This window comes from Ruditapes philippinarum, unplaced genomic scaffold, assembly GCF_026571515.1.
Source record: "Ruditapes philippinarum isolate M1 unplaced genomic scaffold, ASM2657151v2 ctg4209_1_1_1_1, whole genome shotgun sequence".
Lineage (NCBI taxonomy): Eukaryota > Metazoa > Mollusca > Bivalvia > Venerida > Veneridae > Ruditapes > Ruditapes philippinarum.
The window spans coordinates 13,569-36,293 of NW_026864729.1; the positions used below are offsets into that span (position 1 = coordinate 13,569).

Below are 22,725 nucleotides of genomic sequence, written 5' to 3' on the forward strand. Positions count from 1 at the left end.
AGGTTATTCTTTTAAGAAAATTGAACTTTTCCGATGTGTTTGCCTTATCTTTTAACAGATGATCATCCAGACATATCGACTGTAACTGACGATATAGTTACAGTACCGCTGTGTGGTCTCAATGAAAATGGAAACTGCAAAGAAAACATCGTTTTTGAGATGAGAAAATGTCATGGTGACCTTCTATATAGATTTCCTGAGCAAAACTTCAATGTTTTAGATAGACTTAACCTGTATATTTGTTTTGGTAAGTTTTGTATTGAATGTACAAGGAATTATACAAGATGAAGATGTTAATATGTTCTATGAAATAAAAATAGGATAACCAAGTGAGGCTTACAAAAAGAAAAATGAGATTAAGAAGTAAAACGATTTAAACTGACAGAAAAGTCCCACGAGACAGAATACGTTATAGCACACTAAGATTATCGGTTCAGAATAAGATCAGAAACAACATTCCACACCTTGACATTTTCAATTCTACTGATAAAATCAGTTTTGTACGTTTATACTAAAAAAAAGTTTATATTTTTATAAAGAACCTAAAAAGTTGGTCTTATAACTAAATTAAGTTAGTGTCATAAGATTGTCTTTTTATATATTTTTGTTTGTTTTTGTCTTTTTTGTAATCTTAACGAAAGTTTCAGATGGCTATCCGTTGTCACTAAAGCATGGGTCACTGCATTTTTTGTATTATCTTTGCATTGCATTTCAACAAATGGTTCAACACTAATGCTAAGTTTCAATTTGCATTCTGTGAATTTCATAGTTTGTAGTTTGAAAAACTTGACATTTAAGTTTTCTCTTGAAAAAGATAAAAGATATGTTTATCATGCATGACTGATTTCACAGTTTTGTCGTTCTTTGTTGCGTCCAGTATTTAATTAGTCGAGCGTAATGTCTTCTCTGGCAGTTCTTTTTATACAAAGATATCGAAGAAATAAAGATATCGACTAAAGTTTTTTTTCTTTCAGATCGCGTATACAGCAAAAGTAGTAAGTATAAATATATTTGTTTTTGCGCGATTTTCATCCGAACAATACTAGTTTGATATGAAAACCTTAAAGGATTTATATCAATAAAAATTTACAACAGTCCACCAGATTCATGTGAATAGTCGTGAAAATTTATTCAAAGTAAAATATTGTGAAGTGAACAAAGAAAGTAATTAACAGATTGCAAACGGCACATACAATCCACACATAAATAACTAAAATAGATGTGACTTTTTGCAAATAAAGCCCTTACTGCGTAAACTATAGTGATAAATACTGCAAAATCAGTCATTAATCGCAAAAAAACATGTAAATAATTACTTCAATCTCGAATATTTTTACTTTCTGAAAATCTTAGTACATTTTTCTCGAGTTTGATTTTCTTGAAACATTAAGCTCGTCTATTTAAGGACAGTTTTAGAAATATATCGTATCTATCTATCCGCATGTGCTTGTTATCATACTTTTAAGGCTTCCTTATTCATACAGATATTGAATAATATATTATATGAATTAAATAATATCAGTCAATTAAAAACTTCAAATTGAATGAAGTTAAAACAATTGATAGATTTTGAAATTGGGATGTTTCGAAAATTGACATCTGTATACACTATATATCAAGAAGAACTTGCTGTGTTCATATTTACTTACCGTAAATAAGCGAAAAAGTCTCTGTTATACCTTTATAAGCGTTATACACATGATAAATAATCACGGTAGCTGATATCATATGCCTTATTATATATATTTTTATGTAAAATTGAGAAACGTTAGGTTGAGGTAACTATTTGTCTAACTAAACCAGATTGCGACGATACAGAAAAAATCTATCAGCATGAAATTGGAACTAAGAGAATCATTAACGTCGAGTACTGGGATGCTGTATATGGGTGGCTAAATGGTTTTATAAATGGAAAACAATTTGTTCCTCAATCAAAAGAAGATAAAGATGAAGCCTTTAGCGAATGCCTGGGTTTTCAAGAGGGATTCTTTCTTCGAGGTATACATTCATTATAATGCTTTATGTAAACGTTCTTGCAGTGCGAATATTGTTAAAGCAAGATTAAGACAGACAAAAACTTTGACGAGACGTACACATCAAGAAAGAGAAGCAGACAGCCTTAAACATTCTTAAAAGAATAGCAAAATTATTTTGAAAGTAAAAATAATCAAAAAACATTTTTTTATTCACTTGAAGTAGTAACAAAAGATAGGATAAATCACACTTTTGTTCTAAATTGTTATGTAAATTGTATGCAACACCTTACTACCTTGTTGAAATAATGCATAGCATTTGTTAAATTTAATCCTAAAAGAATAATAATCATTAAATCCAATACTAACAGTCTGTGGTAAATACAAAATTCAAATACAATTTTAAAACGCCTTACCAAAACACTGGCACTGTTTACCATTGAATTTGATGCTATGTTCTCGCGTAAGACAAATAGGTGTTAGAAGTTTAAACAATTTTTGCTAGCATTCTGATTGTAATCAAATTAAAATATTTACATAACAGTTTAAGAGAGAGTGTTTGTGGACTAAAAATGATAAAAAATGAAAGTTATCAATTAAAGAAATCTGAATATTTTTGTTTATGTATGCTTTTCTGACGAAAGACTAAGTTCGTCTGAAGTTTAGCATATAAAAGCATTGAAATGAATTGTTTTTGAGCATTCAATACACGTTAAGTTGGTATTTGTATATTCCCGATAATAACTTGGTGAATGCTAGTCATAAAGAATCCAAACTCCAAATTTAGCGGTCTTGGATACATGTGTGGCATTTTCTTTTTTACAGTACTTTCACACATAAAGTCGGTAAGTCATCACAGTAATAGCCATTTGGTTTGATTAAAAGCGGGTTGTTTTGGTCCGAAAAATATAGTTTGATATTTACAGATGTAAGGACATACAATATTGATCATGCGTTTGTAAGTTGTTTTTTTATTCTGTAGCATATGATTTGAGTTAAATAATAAAGACAAACAAAAGTTTCCTAACACGAAAATGTATACTATTGTAGAGACTTTTCCAAATGTAGTCAGTGAAACACCAGTGAGACTGCCGATGTGTCGGGATTACAAAACTTATGACGGCACATGTACTGACATGTACTTTATGTATGCCAGAAGGTGCAATGGACATCTACAGTTTGATATATCATTCATAGCAGACTACGGTTGCGACAATTGTTTGTGCTTTGGTAGAGTATGATATTTTCATTAGATAAATAATTTAAGAAATGAGTCATTAGGAACTTTTGGTCATCATCATCATCTATCTGATTTATTTTAAAATTAAAGTCGTATTTTATTTAAAATCAAAAAGGAGTTTAAGGTGTTTCAGCTTTGTCAGCCATGTTTGTTTCCACTTAGTGGGCCCAAAGTGAAAGTAGGCCAACATTCCTATAAAAACAAAACTTACTATGTCAAATGATGAACTGTTTGCAATGACACTTCCAGGTGAATGTTTTAAGGACTAATATAAACAAAAATAAAAATGAGTTTTGCCTTGTATGTGCTGAATTTCTGAAGGCCAAGTACAATCTGTTTAAAAGTGTAATGCACATTTCACGAATGGCAAAATCCTTTGGAAGTGCAATTGCATCATTTCATCATTTTACATTGTAAGGAAGGTTGTAATATGAATTTGGCCTATTTTCACTTTAGATCCACTTAGCAAAAACAAACATGGCTGACAATGCGGAATCACTTTAAACTCTGTGTATTCTTTTTTCTTTCGAATTATTCAGAATAAATTTTCTGTTTGGTTGAACAGCCTTCTTGTAGGCTAATTGAAATAAATGTCTTTCAAATCCAATACAACACAGCTATTTTTAAATCATTTCGCATGTGCTAAACATAATTATGTATTTTAGTGAAACTACTTTCTTCAATATAAACATTGAAATATAGGCTGTAACACTTATTTGTATTAATCGTTTAAGTGCACCATGGCAATGTTAAAGTCAAACCTGAAAGTGGTCATGAAATTCTAAATACTGAAGTCAACGGTAAATTTCGTAAGGCGTACAGACCCTTTCTGCAATACAAGTGTGAATTTGAGATGATCGATGGAGAAACGTATATAACAAACTGGTAAATATAGTAACATTTTCAATTACTATTTGATATTATCACTTTAATCTCTGTGGTTACAGTAACACATTTTTCAGAACAAATAATATATACTCGTATCGGTATTATGATTCAAAAGAATATTGCTGTTACATAAATCATTTGATATCTATTACAAATCAAAGCACCGCAAGCACTGAGATATACATTCCTTGACAATACGGTCTCTATTTGTGTCATCAAGACCATTTTGTTTTAATATACATACCTTAAAATCAATAGAGGTAATCTTCTTGCTACTTTCAATGTATATAAGAAGTTACACAAACAAAGGCTTATTTCTTTGCAAGTTATTGATAGGACAAGAAGAAAATTCTTTCAGACTAGGGATGTGCTTTTCCAGGCAAGATGCTAATCTATATGGTGTGCAAAACTGAAGAGAGATACAGAAATCAGTTTTGCGAATCACCTATTTATTATCTACAGTATACAGTATTGAAACAGTAAAATGGAGTCTTCATTGTGATTTTTCTATTACTTTAAAATCATGACGAACATGAAGGCTTGTAGGCTCTAAACATGTAGAATTGAATCATCCAGCATGTCTAAAAGTAACGTGAACATTTCCGTTCACATGCCAAACACACACACTGGAAAAAATGCACGCCATGGTTTTTACTATATACATATAAGGAAAACCTATGACCTCCGCGGGGCCAATTTTGACCCAAAGACTTTAATTTGAACAATCTTTGGAGGTAATGATTTAAAATTGTTACTAATATACAAATAAGGAACAAAAATATGACACACCGGGACCAGTTTACAAAAGGCAACATTTGAACAATTTTGGTAGGGGACCTATTGAAAATATTATACATGTATACCAAGTATCTAAGCCTTAAACCTTCAGACAAGAAGATTTAAAAACATACTCTATACATATAACAAAAACCTATATATATAACCTCATGGGCGAGACCAATTTGACTCAAGGGCTATAAATTGAACAATCTTGGATCTTGGTTTCACTACACAATGTTTCATATTATATATCCAACCGCTAGCTTTTTTCAATTCGGAGTAGAAAATTTCAAGTTTATACTACATACATGTAGAAAACCCGTGACCCCAGGGTGGGGCCAATTTTTACCCCAGGGTTAAAATGTTAACACTCTCGGTGAAGGTTTACCAGATCATGCCTTATGCAAAATATCTATGTTCTAGGCTCTGTGGAATTCTTTAAAAACCTTTGGAAACCATTCACCCATGGAACAATCCTGCAAAGTTTGATATTGGACAAGATATTTATCACAAGAAGATGTTTTAAGTTCACTATATAATCTATAAAACATGCATACACTCGCGCCAAGCATCCACACACAGTTGAATCGCTATATACCACCGCAGCTTCTACATGCATCAGGCCGGCAGTCCAACATATATTTTCGAGACAATAGGATGACAATTACATTGTTTATGTGTCGACTCAAGACTAATGATATTAAATAAAAACTTTTTCACATTTGAAATAAACTTTTTATGAGGTGAGATACATTGTAAAGTCAATTTCATGGACCTCATTGGAGCTAGGTGGGGAGAAGTGTGGGAATCCAAAGATTAGTGAATCACGTTTTTAGCATGTGGATTTACCGAAAAAGTGCATTAGAAAGTATTAAGCGCATAATATGCTATAATTATATCAACATTTAAGCCCAATATCTTCATTTTTATGTTTATTATAAAAAAGATTTCTTTTATAAAATCTACGAATTCAGTTTATAGTATCTATTTGCATGGAATTTCATTACAGTCTGTGCTTTTCATGATATCATACACAGTGCCAGTAATCTTTTCGGCACCTAGAGCTACTCCAAATAAACAAATAAAGTAATTGAAGCCCAGAACCTTGAGTGCACTTCCTTACTGAGTTGAAAACCGAATCTGAAAATCACTGCCTTCTCGGTTCAACCTGTCTCGACTTCCGGACCGCCTCTGTCTTTGTACAGACCACCCTGTCTCATTGTCTGCAAGATCCTAAACGTATGGCCAGTTGGGACAGTTTAATGTCAACGACGAAGACTCCATTTAGTGTTTCTTTTTGTTGTATTTTTTTGGCAATCCTTAAATAATTTTACAATCCAATAGGGGCAAATGTCTGCCTTATTATCCAAGTGACATTTTAATAATCTTGATTATAATCCTTTCAAATTATTCTCATCATGTACAATAAAACTCACTGGTGTGGAGTTAATTAAGGGCTTCTCACCAACATACAAACAAAGGCAAATTAAAAAAGTGTACTGTTACAATGTTTTATCAAAAGCAAAGTCACATATATAGACAACAGTAAATATTTAACAATATTGACTTAAAACATTATAAATCATTAATATATTCAAGAAATATTTATAAATATCATAAGTAGGTTAAGAAAAAAAATGCAGCCTCACTAAGACTTAAACCAGACACCCTCAGAATACATGTACCATACCTCAGCACCACCAAAAAAGCCAAAATCTCTTGGAATGCCATACCGCAGGTCTACAGCTTAAATATTTTCTCTCATCTATGCCTATGACATAACCCCCACTATATTGAAAGTTGTCCTTTTTAATTTGCACACTTAAGTGACAATATAAATTGACTTGGAGTTATGTACCGCCATAGCCTCATAGTGGACCCTTAAAGTAACAGGATGAAAACGTGCAGCCTGACTGGAGCTCAAACCTGGCATGTATTGAATATGATTTTACAGCTCTACCAACCTACATATAAGGATTCGTAATCATATATCTTCTCCCCTTATTATTGAACAGTTTATACTGTGACATCCCTACCATATTAAATTTTTTCTACAGTTCATTGCATGAGCAACATAGAATAATTCATATCAGCTATATATCACATTTTGCGCCAAAAATCACAGGGTCAGAAAAATATGCCGTTTGACCGGAATCAAACCTGGACTCCTCAGAATATTTTACATGTTTGTGGGCTGTACTGACTGAGATATCTAGCTGGCATGTCATTAATTAATATATTATTATTGTTTACATGCATGGGCATAGATATCAAAGAAACATTCATTGATAATGACCCATTATTAAAAGTAAATCATATCAGAATAATCTCTTGAATATGAAACCATTTAAACATTTGATTAAATTTTTACCAATTATTAACAACACTACCTTCCTTCTAATTGGCCTTATCAAACTGATCCAGAAGCATTGCATTTTATAAAAAACAAACAAACCTTAAATTGAGATATTTCAGCATAACTGTATAAAAAGATTCAAGATTAAAGTAATGTAAACATGTCGTTTCTTGCTGCACATACATGTTCATACAATGATACAATATAACTTGCCAACATGTCACAATTTTATAGATAATTATATTTACAGAAGATATGATGAATATATTGATACAAATATTATTTGTGACTGGTTAATAACTTTAAACATGTTTTTGTTAGTTGTTGCGGCTAGGAATTTTATATTTATTCATTTAAACCTTGGTTGTCAGTTAAGATTTCATCATAAAGATCTTCAGGAGGACTCTAAATAAATTAATATTTGTGGTTTCAGGGGAAATTAAAATACTATTTATGCTAAATCAAAGCCATCATGTTTGAAAACTATCATGTTCAACACCAATCAAAATATTTAATTGAAAACAAATCAAAAATACATGTAGGTAAATTAAATGCGAGTCATATTTCATTCTTCATTGGGGGCTATCCCCCGGTCAATCTTCTTAAATATGACTGCCTATGCAATTATAAGATCATACCCAGTCTCAGCCGGCTTATAATTTGTTCTATTAATATTTATAGAGTTAAGGAAATATTGTTAAGGGTGGCTCAGTCTGAGTGAGTGATGTGATTATAAAGTGCTTCACTTTTGGACAACAATACTTATAAATAATATATTTTTATTTTTAAACTTGTGAGATATGTCAGGTCAGACCTATCTAGTACTGTGTTAAATTGGTGTACATTAACAGTTGTGACAGGGTTCATGGTGGAAATCTACTGGGCAGCAAAAAAGAAATCTTAACTACAACACTCCCTAAATATATCATCACTGGTCCTTCAATAAAGGGAAGAGAATGTCTAGCAAAATATCAAGTCTCAAAAATATCATATACTGAATTTATATTTTGATTAATTCTAATATGTGTCTATAGTTTGTAAATATATTGTAAAATGATGCGCACTAGTCTGATCCTCCAGGTCTCGGGAAGAGCCAACCCGCCGACAAAAATACTAAATTGTTTGGTGGTGCCAGGTGAAAACACGGAAGTATGAGAAAATGTGTAATTTGTTTTTTTGTGTGTTTTGCCTTGCAAAGCATAGAAATGCTATGGCACAAATCTGCCACCAAAATATATTCTCATCTGTCCAAAGATATACATAATAGTACATGTAAATGCGTAAATATAGTTTTCACTTTTAAAATGAACTGATATAAATAGTACTTTAAATGAATGTCTTGGCCCTTTTAAGTATATTACTAGTAATAATTACAATAAAATATTAAATTTTTGTACTTTGGTACTTTGAGGGTCAGAATCAAATCCTGGTTAAACTGCACATTTTTCTCATCCTGTGGCTGCATGTGAGTTTCATTCACATTGTTCTGTAATCCTGAGGACAAATTTCAATGTAGCGGAGAAGTATATGTTACAATTTAATAGAATTGTTCACTATTTAGGGATGATAATAATGTGTAACAGGCTGTTGAACGGTAATCTGAGGGTAACTCGAGGGTTAGCTAGGTGTTCAAGTACCTTACATGCCGAGACATTTCAATATTAATCTTTAAATAAGAAAATAATTTGAGTGACTGTCTTCATATATGCAGACTAGAATTATTCTCTGGAAAATTCAATATCATAAAATCAGGATTACTTTAATGGGTACTTTTATAATTAGAAATGATACAAAACTATTCATAATTTGAAAACACTATATGCAGGAATAAACTAGAAAATGTTTAACCCTGTGTAGACTAGTATTCTTCTGTTCAACAATCAAGCATAAATGTAGATCTCTTATTTTGACTTTTAAAATATTTTCAATACATAAATCGATATCGACAGATATAACAATTTCCTGTACATGAATTAAATGTATCAAACTATTTCTTGTAAGTTATACTGATTTACAGTAAGTAACAATCAAAGCCGTGATACGCGCCTTGATTTTCTGTTACAGAGCTCCATATATATATATATATATATATATATATATATATATATAATATATATATATATATATATATATATATATATATATATATAGTTGTATATTATATATGCTCGTATTGTAAAACAGTTTGGAAAAAATATGCAAGTATAAATAAGGATAACTTATATGATTTAATATCTATTTTGAAAGTTTGCATATATTTTTATACAGATTGTGACAACTTTTCTATATTTACGATGACTAGCGTATACAATTATTTTATCAATGAAGTTTAAATGTTCATATTTTTGCTTTAATGTGTAGGAATGTTTCGTTCAACTAAAAATGCATAGTTTCGAACTTTCAAACCGTTTTTACAACGATGCAAACAATGTTTTAATAAAAAGTAATCTAAATGTAACAATACTGCAAAATGAGAAACTTTATTTTATCGAGGTTTAATCCGGAAGGCATTTACCCTATCGAATGTGGAAATGCAGCTGTAACTCTGTATTCATTGCACAAATATTTCTTGAATAGAAATGTTCTTCTTTTCCAGAAAATCGCATGCAAATTTTGTAATTATTGTCATATAAATAAATACATATCATTGGCCACATTTGAACATGAACTTATGTTATTAATTTTGATAAATAGAGGATATTTGTTTGTTTTGCATGTAAGATAGAAATATATTTTCACTAAGTTATGCAATATTTTCACGAGTGGCGTAGCCACGATTGAAAATATAATAGCTGGTGTTCATGAATGAAATATAATATTATTTCAACCTTATATGTAAAACAAATTAATTTTCTTTTTATTTCATGCTTTCATGATTTTAAGTATTTTTTTCTGATTTTGCCGCGTAACGTCGCGCATTCCCCTTTTTGACGTCATCATATCATGACGTCACATCATCAATTTTGAAATATAGTTCTGTTAAATTTCTCTAATTTTGTTACATTTTTAACATGATGTATGGTGACATCGACTTTCTTTTCCTAAAGAAGCAAAATTAACGCATGACGGCATCTATTTCTGCCTGTTATTCTATTTAGTTATGGTTTTCATTTCATTCGCATTCTGATATTCCGGCTACAGTGAAAATTATATTTCACAAATTTCACTTTTGGTTTATCAGAATATTATGATCTGATATATTACAATAAAACACTGGAAAGCATGAAATAATAGAGAATAAACAGTCACTTAGTAAAACATAACTTTCTAAGGTATGTAAACGGTACCTTCAAAGTTCAGATGGGACCTTCTTCAAATCAAGACGAATTTCTATATAAAGAAGACTCTTTATCAGCTCTTGGACCTGGTTATGAGGTAACACGAACATTACTTAATATATCAAAAGATTACCCTTATAAGTTTAATACACTTTATTAATTCACTAATATTTTCATAATTTATGTAACGAGTAAATTATTCATACTTTCATATGCATTTTATACATTTTTGAGTTGCAACTTCATATTTAATTAAAACGTTTACCTGTTAATGGCTTCATAAATCAGTTGAGTTGAGCATTTATTTCAATGCTTTTTACATCATATGTTTCGGAATGTTATAGGGGTTTTAGTTTGAGTCAGACACTGATTTAAAGGTAATATGATAATTATCCAGTTGCGCGTTCTTTCTGTAACAATCGGGCACCTTAATGATTTGAGGTCAGTGACCTTCAAATGTTCATTTTTACTATTTGTTAAACAAGAACTGTTATTTAAAATGACTTTGAGTGGTTGTACTGACCATCCTACCATTCCTAGTTTTTATATTTCTTTTGGCCTACAGGTACAATGTGGTGTGATCACGGTGGATAGAAATGAGTCCCTTGAAGTATTTAGTGATATTTTCTACGCAGGATTAAAAGTAAGTCATATATCTTGGACTGAAAAGACTTAACACTATCTTATAGTGTTAGACATAATATTAAAGTTTCATCAAGAAGATCAACAACAACAATACGCATGTTAATAATTTCTGGCATACACATTAAAATATACATGCACATTGTATATTGTATAACGTGATAATTACTAAAATACCATATGTGTTTTTTTTTTCAAGATTAAGGGCGGGGCTATCACGCTGAGTAAGAGCGGTTCTGCTACCGTTGATATAGTGCAGACGATTCCTATAGGCTGCTATTACACTGACGACGACGAACCAAATTGTGAAGAAAGAATTACGTTTGAAGACGAATCATCTGTGTCTGATATATGTGCAGGAAAACTTCGAGTACAAAACAACGCTGATGTTGGAAATTCTTTCGTAAAAATAAAGGTGACATATAAAATGTATTTATTTCATATTATATATATTTGAAAGCCGCGATCTGTGGCAAAATGTGGATTCCTATTTCGTTGTGCTTAATATGATTAAAAATTTCTTAATTGTTGACAATTCAAATATACCTGACTTTGAAACTAGCATTTCGGTTACAAACGTCTTGTACACGTATTAAAGATGCATGCATTTAAAGATTAAGGAAACCCTCTAATGGGACCAGCCAAAGGGTTCCATTTTCATGTTTAAAATGTGTTTAAAATGCATGTTGCAAACTCGTGTTTCTTAAGCAACCTGCTAATGCGAAAAAAAGCTATCCAGCTAGCTTACGGATCGTCGGTGGTTCTACTCACGTTCAGCCTTTCTTGTGCAGTTTCACTTTTTTTTCACTCTTTTTATTTTATTTTAATCAAACTTGCACCGATTCTGTAATTCCAGTAATCCTTGAATGCTTTCTAAAGCTAGCGTGATCAAAGCATGAATTGTAAAGTGAAACAAAATGGAACTTTATCTTATCTGCATGATAGCAGTTTAACGTGGTTTAAAAATATCTTATACATAACTACTATAACTGTAAGATCTCGGATAAACCAACACATCAGAACTTTTAGTTAAACATTTACCTAACAAAATAGATCAAAACGAAATCCTTTAAGACTTAAAAAGCGCCAAAAATTTACCTTCATGTAAAATGGTTGAATTTTAATTAAATTAATAAAATGATCATAGCCTTGTTATCAAAATATCAACCGAAGCATTAATAAATTAAAGAATTGTTCTCATATTTGAACATGCTAGACAGCCCTGTCATATTGTCCGAAATAGATATTACATTGACCCATGTCATGTATGCATGTATAAAAATCTGGAAACAAAATGATCCCTAGGAAGCATTAATCACAACAAAATAACTAGAGAATTGCAGACTCGGTTTGATTGAGTCTGTACATGAGGGATAATGAATACGTTTAACATCCCTCACGCCCCCCTAGCACCGGCTTGAGCGGTACTCAATTCTCAACACTCAATAGTGCTGACATCAATAATCCCGAAGGACCAGAAAAATATAACGACACTGAAGTCTGTACATGTGTGTCATTGGAAGTGTTATAAATTGATGGTTTATGAAGTTCTTATGTGGAAAAAATATACATTAAGGAAAAGCATTCATGTTTAAAATTTGTATTTCTTGGCCTTAACATGGTTTCTTATTTATATTTATTTGCAATCATTGGAAACAACTTTTGTTTTTGGAGGCTTTTGTGGGTCTTGGATATTTACTTATGACGTATTTTCATGGACTTCTGTCATTCACCGGGATCAATGTTAAAAATGATACAAGATGCAATTAGATTTCGCTACTGTTTTCTCTTTTTGAACCTTGATTTATCAACAACATTTATAAGTGATCTGCATTCCGGTGACTTAAAAACACTTAAATAGGGGTTGAGTTCATTGAGGTTAAGATGTATGTAGAAATAAATTAGTCTTAATTACCTCATCTAAGATTACATTCAATTGTATTACAACCAAACATTTGATATGATTGCCTAAAAAGGTTATAAACTTAAACAGACATTGTTTGCAAATTACCATAATCTTTCTATTACACACTTGTAATTATCTAATTAAGGCTATAATTTTCAGGCGAAGGACTAACGGCCCTTGTGCATTATTGTTGTAGTGAATATTTGTGTTTTATCATCAATCTGTATTGTTAAATGGGTCAAAATAAATGGATAGCTAGATTTGCATTGAATATCATATTTACCTTGAATATTCAATGCAAACGGGGTATGTAAACGTTTAATTATATTTATAATAAACTAAAGCAAAATTTCAATAGATTATTTTGTAAAGATATTTATCAAAAAATTTAACAATTTTATAAATTCAAATTGCCGATGTCTATTAAAATAATTTGAGACATTATTGAAAACGTTACAGATCACCTTTAAACCATCTGAGCTATTTACAAACATTTGGTATATTCATTGAAATTACGTAGATTTTATATGACATACTGTATCAGACTTAATGTCGTTATTATAATGCACGAGGGCATATGCCTTTATCATAATTGAACAATCTGCCCAACAAATCAAACAATATGCCTGTTGATAAAAATACAACATTCACAAGAAGTTACGTTAAACACTGTTATCAGACACTTGTTGTTATAGGGAATTGGTCGATAGCTCTCAATGTAAGATTAATTTACAGTATTATACTATAATATATGGGCAACTGTCCATCAGGAGTAAATATTGAATGACTCACCAGGTCAGTCTTATATAGCCCAAATTGTATAGTATGGAAAGCCTTGACTGTCTTATGATTGTAAAAATGAACGTTGTTGTGTCACTCTTTCTTTATACAATGTGCATCCTTATATGAAGTCAACTGAACAATATATGATGTCAATGTGTCTTTATATGATGTCGACCATTCATTATACGATGTGCATTCATGAATATATTATGTGGTAGAATCATTATATACAGTCAACTTATCAATATATTAGGTCAATCTTTCATTATACGATGTGCATCTATTGTTATACGACCGCTGCTTTATATGAAGTGCAAACATCATTATATGGTGTGCTTCTGTCATTATACTGATATACTGATGGGGTTAAATTTACCGGGTTATATCTCACTATGCACCGTTCGTGGCGACAGCGGGAAAACTCAAAGTAAAATGTATCATATATTGTTAAGCTGACTCTATATAAAGACAATTCTACATTATAAAGTGTTGTTTTGACTCTATATAAGAATGGTTCCACATAATATATTCGTAATTGCACATCATATTATGAAAGACTGACATCATATAAGGACACATACACATCATATAATGTTTAGTTGACTCTATATAAATATGGTTCCATATAAAACATTCATTAATGCATATCGTATAATGAAAGACTAACATCATATAAGGACACATTTACATCATATAATGTTAAGTTGACTCTATATAAAGATGGTTCCACATAATATATTCGTAATTGCACATCGTATAATGAAAGACTGACATCATATAAGGACACATACACATCATATAATGTTAAGTTGACTGTATATAAAGATGGTTTCATATAATATATTCATTATTGCACATTGTATAATGAAAGATTGGCATCACATAAGGACGTGTTGACATCATATATTTTTAAGTTGACTCTATATAAAGACGGTTCTACATAATATAATGTTATTTTTGACTCTATATAAAGATGGTTCAACACAATATATTCATTAATGCACATCGTATAATGAAAGATTTGCATCATATAAGGACACATTTACATCATATATTGTTAAGCTGACTCTATATAAAGTCCATTCTACATAATATACTGAAAAATGCACAGTGTATATTGATAGATTGACATAATATAAGGAGACATTGACATCATATAATGTTGACTCTATATAATTATTATTCCACATAATATTTTCATAACTTCACATCATATAAGGACAGACTGACATAATATATTGTTATTCTAACCTTATATAAGGATGGTTCCACATAATATATTCAAAAATGCACATCGTATAATGATATATTGACAGCATATAAAGACACATTGACATCATATATTGTTCAGTTGACTACATATAAAGATGGATCCACGTAATATATTGACGAGTGCACGTTGTATTAGGAAAGGTTGACTCAATATATTGCAATTTGGACATAACAATGATCATGTTTATAATTATAAGACAGTCAAGGCTTTCCATAGTATAGAGCAAAATTGTTTCTATTCTTTGCCAATTTGATGTTTATCTTTGAGCTTTTGGATTGTCACCACCTTATTTTTAGATGATATTTTAGTTTAAACCAAAATTATTTAAGTGCGAAAGTATAGGAAGCTGAGCAATGAGTGTAAAGTTTCATGTTCAAGGAAACAACAGATTGCCTCTAACGTGGTTTGAACTCACACAGCTATAAATCCATAGATTAGTATTCCAACTCGTTGACCACTTGGCCATGTCGCCACACAGATGAGTATTTGCCCCTAGCCATTCAAGGTTCGTTTCCATTGTGTTTGCATGCGTTCAAGTGACTGTTGGCGATTCATGCAATTGAAGCGCTCTGAGATTGCACTGCGATTGTGTAATAAGATCCCAAGGCCTCTCCGTAACAACGTCATTTTCCGCTTTGGGAACATTGTAATATTCCCCATCATCATGAAAATATCAGATATTTATAAGGAATAACAGCACTCTGCATTGTGTGGCAAGAGCGTAATGGAAGGATGGTGGTTTAACGGATGCACCCGATTCTGCTTGCAAGAACGGAAAAATATTTTAGGTCTCCCACCACCATTTGAGCGGGGAAGTCGCAATGTGGTCATTTGAAGTTTTGTTGCGACTGATAATTTCTAAAGTTGCAATTTACATTTTCACGCAATAATATCTATGTTCTCGAAAACCATAAAACGTAGGACAATGTACTTGGTATTTATATATAAAGAAAGTTACCGTGCATATGAGAGGCTAGGTCTAGTTTGGATTCAGGAAACGTTTCTCACCAAAATTGATAACAATAATGTACTAACTGGGGCACAGAAAACATGATAAACAAGATCATCAAGGAAAGGCGGCGTCCAATGAACACAGAAGTCGCCATTACTCGTTTGTATTACTATACAAAGTCACTTGACACCCCGTGTTTATACGACAGTATACAATTGACAAGCTTTAAATCAAAACTTAAAAGAGTTTTGAAGTAAAAAAAAACTTAACCATACCATAAGACCGCTGACTCTATTTTTTAGAAATTTCTGTCGAAACACAGATTAGCCATGTAGACAAGCATGTACGATATTTTAATCAATTATTACATTATTTATTGCATATGAGGTCATTTTTATATTTGCCATACAATGTATATATATCTGGTTCTGGTACTGTATACTTATTTTTACTTATACGCAAATATGTACTTACGGTTAGACCTATAAAATGTAGCATTTAACATTATTATTATTAACATTTTTGTACAGAGTTTAAAGAAAAATGAACAATGGACAAGTACCACACACAGGATAATGTTGACAACTGCTGACAGCACATATGACGATGCAACAAAGTTCGACTTACAAGTATACGTAACAGACACCACCGGCCATGACAAACGAAGATCAGTCAGATCAGAGGTATGGTTAATTCCCATCCATGAGTTTCTTTCATGATTGCAAAGAGATAGTACTCTTTTAAATGAACCTTAACAATATTTGAAATGTTAAATTATGTATTTAAAAGTTTTTTTAAAGGTAGGCCTATATATTTCACTAGTTTGCTACAATATTTATTGATGACATTTTTGTCTAACAAATTGTACATGTGTCCAATAGGTGAATACTAATTTTCTTTTAATGTTTTTTTTTTGTTTCAGACTATAGGAACCATTCATGTGAGTGTATTTATTTTAATTTTACATGGCATTGGTTATTTAACATAAAGACGATATTCGCTAAGGAAGAAAGGAAAACTGTAGAAATTTCATATTAATATTTCATTATATCTTAAAAAGGAGGTCTTTATGGTTTTACTTATGGTCTAAATATACTAGTATTAAGCGATGAAATACACAAGAACATGTGTTATTATTTTACTATTATTAATTTACTGTTCTCTTTAGAATGATGCCATATTTGATGTAATTTCAGGTAAAAGTAACAGACAATAACAGACATCGGAACAAAAGATGTTACTCACACGTCGATCCACATATGAAAACTGTTGACGGATTGTAAGATAAAATTCATGTTTATTTATAATGTTATACTTAAGATTTGAAATGCTATTTAAATTAAATTTACAAGGAGAGGTTAAGCCTGTAGATTTTTTTGTTCAGTGTAAACATGTGTCAGTTGAATGATAATAGTCATTAAGTCAACACGTACATATTGATGTTCCTTATTGTTTGAAATCATTTGCTCATATGCAAAAACTCAGAGAGCCAATTGAATATTGAGTACAGAACAGTCATAAGTTTATCACTGATGTGTAAATAAACAACAAAGAAATCCATCGCCGCATGACTGATATGTATCGTCATTTTAGCCCGTGGCAAAGTGGTCGGAAGAAATTAAGCCTTGACACATTAGAATATGAAAGTCCTAAGGCAGTTGGCTTTTCTGATTTACTTTAATCCATGAACATATTGTTTGGCATGACAATAGCATCTGTCAGGTGGGTACCCAGAGACCTGGACATGCAAAATCAGATACTAGAGTAAAGAAAAGAGCTTCTACAAGTGTGCAATGCCAAACCATAAGAATTCATGATAAATTCAAAATTTCACAATAAGTGAATTCTGCTTAAGCCGGTACCAAGGGGCGTGGACAGTAACTTGCACTTTCCAATTACGTCCATGAACAGGCTCGATCAAACCGAGCCTGCAACATTATAAATTTTGTCTTGTTGGGCTTTCTATAGACATTCTTTATTTTTCTCTATTTTATCGCCACATCAGCGTTGTTTGTGCCGTGTGGAGGCTGTAAAAAGTCGCCCCGTATATTCAATCAGGGATTTTATATTTTCCATCCTTAAAGATTGTTCAGCACGACATTTTTGGTGTGTTTATGGTACTTTTAATCTTTTCTTTTTAGCATTTTTCTGTTTGGTTGGTTTCAATATTCCTACATGAATAAGTTTGAAAATCTGGAAACAAAGTGATCACTCGGAAGCATCAATCATAACAAAATTACAAGAGAATTGCACACTCGGTTTGATCGAGTCTGTACATGAAGGATAATAAATACATGCAACATCCAAACCTTCTTCAAATCTAAAAATTTAACCAAAAGTTTCATGTTCTTATTGAATCCCCCTTGTTACATGTTTTCTGTGTTTATTTAAGCAATATGCCTTTTAAAAATTTTGTTAAAGAACATATAACGCAAAAAAGAAATTGAAAGGTTACAGTGAATGAAATGTCAGTTATACCAAAACCTATAACGTTGATAGTATTAAGTATCATATGGGACAATAAACGTCAACGTAATCAAATATAGATGACTTAGAGGTTGCTAGTATGTATGAGATTTATGATTCATTTAAAGCATATCAATATACAGCAGATGATAAATGCTATTATTCATCATATAAACTAAATCACTTAAAACACTATCAATTTATTGTGTATGTTTCTGTTGCTGTTTGTGTGTGTGTGTGTGTGTGTGTGCGTGCGTGCGTGCGTGCGTGTGTGCGTGCGTGTGTGCTGTTTTTTGTTGTTTTTTTTCAAATGAAATATTTTATAAAAATGTCCATATGATACACTTTCTTTGCTTTTTTCATCTTTATTTTATATGGATAACGTACCCATTGAAAACTAGTCCTCTTTTTTAAAGTAAGCATATATTTTAGAATGGCTCTAATGAATTTGAACAGTTCGTCATAGTCGTATTATGATATATGTGTTTTACTTTTGAACCAGAGCAAGATTACTTTGTGATTGGGATGTTGCTTTTAATGGTCAGACATAAGAATTGCAGCCACAGTGTATCCATGTACGAGGCGATCAATAGGTTCTATGGATCACTTGGCTTCAGCAGGCGAGGTTGTTTTAAACCTGGTGTTGATTTTAAATTTATAACACCCGAAATTAGCCAGAATCATCTTTCCTGTCTCGGCACCAAATGTCATATATCGTGATGATGTGCCGTAAACGATACATATTTACAGACAAGACCAAGATTTCACTTAATATCTATTTTCAGGAATTATGAAGCTCAGGAGGAAGGAAATTATACATTATACAGAAACATAAAATACCAAACAGAGGTTATAGAATTCCACATAGCTCAATGAATATAATTTTCATTCAGACAAATCCCTTAAATTGAAAACTTTTGCAGTGGAGTGTTAAACAATGTGTCATATTTTTTTCGGCAGAAAACACATCGTTTATTACGCCGATACCTGATAAAGATACGATGGTTATATTATACAAAGCATTTAAATATGTGATAACTTCTTTTTGTAATTTTTCTTTGAATCTCTGTGTATTGAAAAGACAGTATTTTAACAAATTATATAATACAAAAGGTTAAACTTTTTGAAAAAGGGGAACAAAAAGATATACTAAGCGAGAAGGGCGTATAAAACTATTAAACTTTGAGTAATAATAGCCAGAAATTGTTTTCAGGTTCAACAGTCAGCTCAGTATTGTATGCCTGGGTCAAATAGCGGACCAGTGTGTGCATGTGGAATAGCAATAGCTGTTGGAGCAGATACTTTCATCTTTAATAAATGCTTTAACACCATATTCAAATTTGACCTGAAGTGTAATGAGGGTGGCCTTATTGATATCGACCAAGTGCACCCCTATCGTTATAGGGTCTGTATTTTATACTATAATAGGCGATTAAGTAAAATATCATCCATTATAAACAGCAAAAGTACATTGGCGTAGGCTTTAATTAACGCTTTCATAAATATAGACTACTTATCCGCTATTATGTTGAAACAACTACCTTTTGTTAACAAGTATTACCTGAAGAATTACGTAATAAAGAAAACATGTGTTACGGTCATATATCAAATATATCTGTCAATTTTATCTGGATCAAAAGATTCACAAAAGCATATACAATAAATAATTGAACTGTCTGAGTTGGAAGACTAAGTTATGTATTCCATTCTTAATGTAATATTCATTTCGTATAAATGTTTAGGTCAGAACGCCAATTGGTACCATTATCGAAATAACTTTTATTGGATGGAGTAACACACTGGACATTGATATATACATGTCTGCTAAAGATTACGGCAATGTTGATGGATTATGTGGAACATTTGATGGCGACAGAAGCAATGATCTTCTTCACAGAGACAAAAAAACCATTTCAAATGACAATAATCGGAGCTATCGCTTCGCAGATAGTTGGAGGTAAAGGTTATAAATTCAAACTGCCATCGCTCCATTTTGCAACGTTTCAGATTAAAATAGTTTCAATTTAAAATGTACTCTTTTGTGTTTAAACAAATGACATAATTATTAACAGATTGTTTGAACAAAACATGATTTACACTTGATCCTTTTTTCATGGCAGTGGCTTGCATTTACCTATTCCGTAAAAATCCAAATTTGCAGCTCTGGTTAAAAATGCAAATAACTGTTTATATATATAACCTGTTATTCATCTTAAACGTAACGATTAAACTATGAGTGGCGACGTTTATAAACGTCCAATATACTATTGAAGATATGTATTTAAGCCGGCGAATATGATGTATTACATATACTTAAAATAATATTGACCCCTGCTAAAACTGATAAAATCACAAAGTTTGTTCGTGAAAAATGCAACATTTTAAATGCTACCGTTTTAGGCGTTCTATGGAGATTTCGTTTTTCTCTATCTTCAAGCCGTAAGTATGAAAAAAATATATATTTAATGCATCAGATTGTCGGATGACGAAAACTTGTTTAAAAATGATGCACGTTTGTCGACACCATGGAACACAAGAATGAACGGAATAGCAGACCAGCCTTGTAGCAGGCCTAACTCTATTACAAAAAGGAAATGTAAGATTAATCGTAGAAATAGGCGAGCAACTAAAATTCCTGTACTGCAAAAACACAGGAGACGGACGTCTGAATCCCGAGAAAGAGTAAGAACTAAAATAAATTGCTAAGCTGTGCATGATCATACAAATTTGATAAATTATTCATGCGTTAACCTTATATATTCTAAAAACATTATAGTCTTTCATCTGCTAAGTCTTATGCTAGAAATCGCTTAGAAAGTAGACTGTGTTTACTACTGTCGTCCATGAACAGGAACCTGAAGTATATATAAATGTACCATTCTATGCCATCTTTAGGCTATACTTTCTTGTTCTTTCCACCTTTCGTGGTATCTCTCGTAACATAAATTACATGTATACAGTTAATATTAAACTGCTTGCATCATATGTGCATATCAATTATTGAGCTTATCTTTGTCTTGTAAACATTTACCAGAGGAGCACAGACAGTTTCACAGAAGAAGAAGCATTTGCACTGTGTAACAGCTCCATTTATAATACTCCAGCAGTTATGGAGTTTCCGGACTACCTTGCCGAAGAAGACCCGGATATAATTGTTGAACAATGTGTTTATGATTTGATTGTGAGTTGCTAACAGCAGTATTTGCTTTATGTAATATATGGTTTTACAGAAGTAATATTATATTATTTTGCAATCATACCTAACCAGCATTATGCGAAAAACGAATTAAATGACATGTTTTACAACGTAATTAAATTGAACAATAAACTATGATACAATGTAAAACCGTACGGTAAGTACATTGCAATAAATGTAAAACAAGACAGGTATTAATACATTTCAGCATGGGAACGACACAGGCTGGGTAGATGCACATGTCACTAATGTAAACAATGTCGCAGATACTGTTCTAAATCTCAATCCTGTATTTGTTACAAATAATACAGACAAAGTTAACACCTTTCGTTTGCAAATCTGTTTGAACAATTGTAGTGGAAATGGTGGATGCCTTGAGACAGGTAAAATAATTTCTACACAAAAGATTTAAATTTAGTTATATGAAAATCTTGATATGAATTGCCTTACTTACTCTAACATTATTAAACATCTATTTAATTCAAACATTCATTAGGTTTTTCGTTTAATTGATTTGTCCCTGTTAAATATTCCATCTTTTTGTTTTGCTTTGTGTAAGACTTCATTGCTTTTTGTTTTTGTAACTTTTATCAAAAAAGATGTTAGATTATTAAATGATACATCATTAATATTTGTTTGTTAAGTATAAATCTTTTTTTAATTTAAACAATATATTCCTTAAGATAGAGTGTATATAAATCTTTGAAGTACAGTGTTTTTATATCAGTCGTTTCCTTTTTGATTTAGGAGTGTGTGAATGTCATGGAACATTCCGTGGACCCGACTGTAGTGATGACATAAGAATACCTCCTGTAGTTTATGGTATAGAAGGAAACGGGATCTGTGAAATCACAGATGAGGATGACTGTACTTGCTTCGAAATCAGATCTGATAACATATTTGATGGTTTTATGTGTGACATAAGTATACATAGGGTTTGTTTTCTCTTTTTTTCAACGCCTTTATTTCAGGGTGAATACATAGCCTGATAC

The 22,725-nt window shown here is 31.5% G+C and overlaps 1 protein-coding gene across 1 annotated transcript; it reads left to right on the plus strand.

The window, feature by feature from the left end:
• Positions 1-1,814: 1,814 nt before the first annotated feature.
• LOC132726662 (von Willebrand factor D and EGF domain-containing protein-like) lies at positions 1,815-22,722 on the plus strand. Its single transcript, XM_060712006.1, has 16 exons — positions 1,815-1,998; positions 3,024-3,203; positions 3,948-4,098; positions 10,510-10,612; positions 11,081-11,158; positions 11,357-11,572; positions 16,602-16,754; positions 16,994-17,011; positions 17,268-17,350; positions 19,323-19,386; positions 19,751-19,942; positions 20,280-20,494; positions 21,012-21,219; positions 21,572-21,718; positions 21,942-22,116; positions 22,481-22,722. Exons 2-16 carry the CDS (start codon positions 3,068-3,070, stop codon positions 22,720-22,722), a joined length of 2,181 nt encoding a protein of 726 aa, XP_060567989.1. The 5' UTR covers positions 1,815-1,998; positions 3,024-3,067.
• The last annotated feature ends 3 nt before the right edge of the window (positions 22,723-22,725 follow it).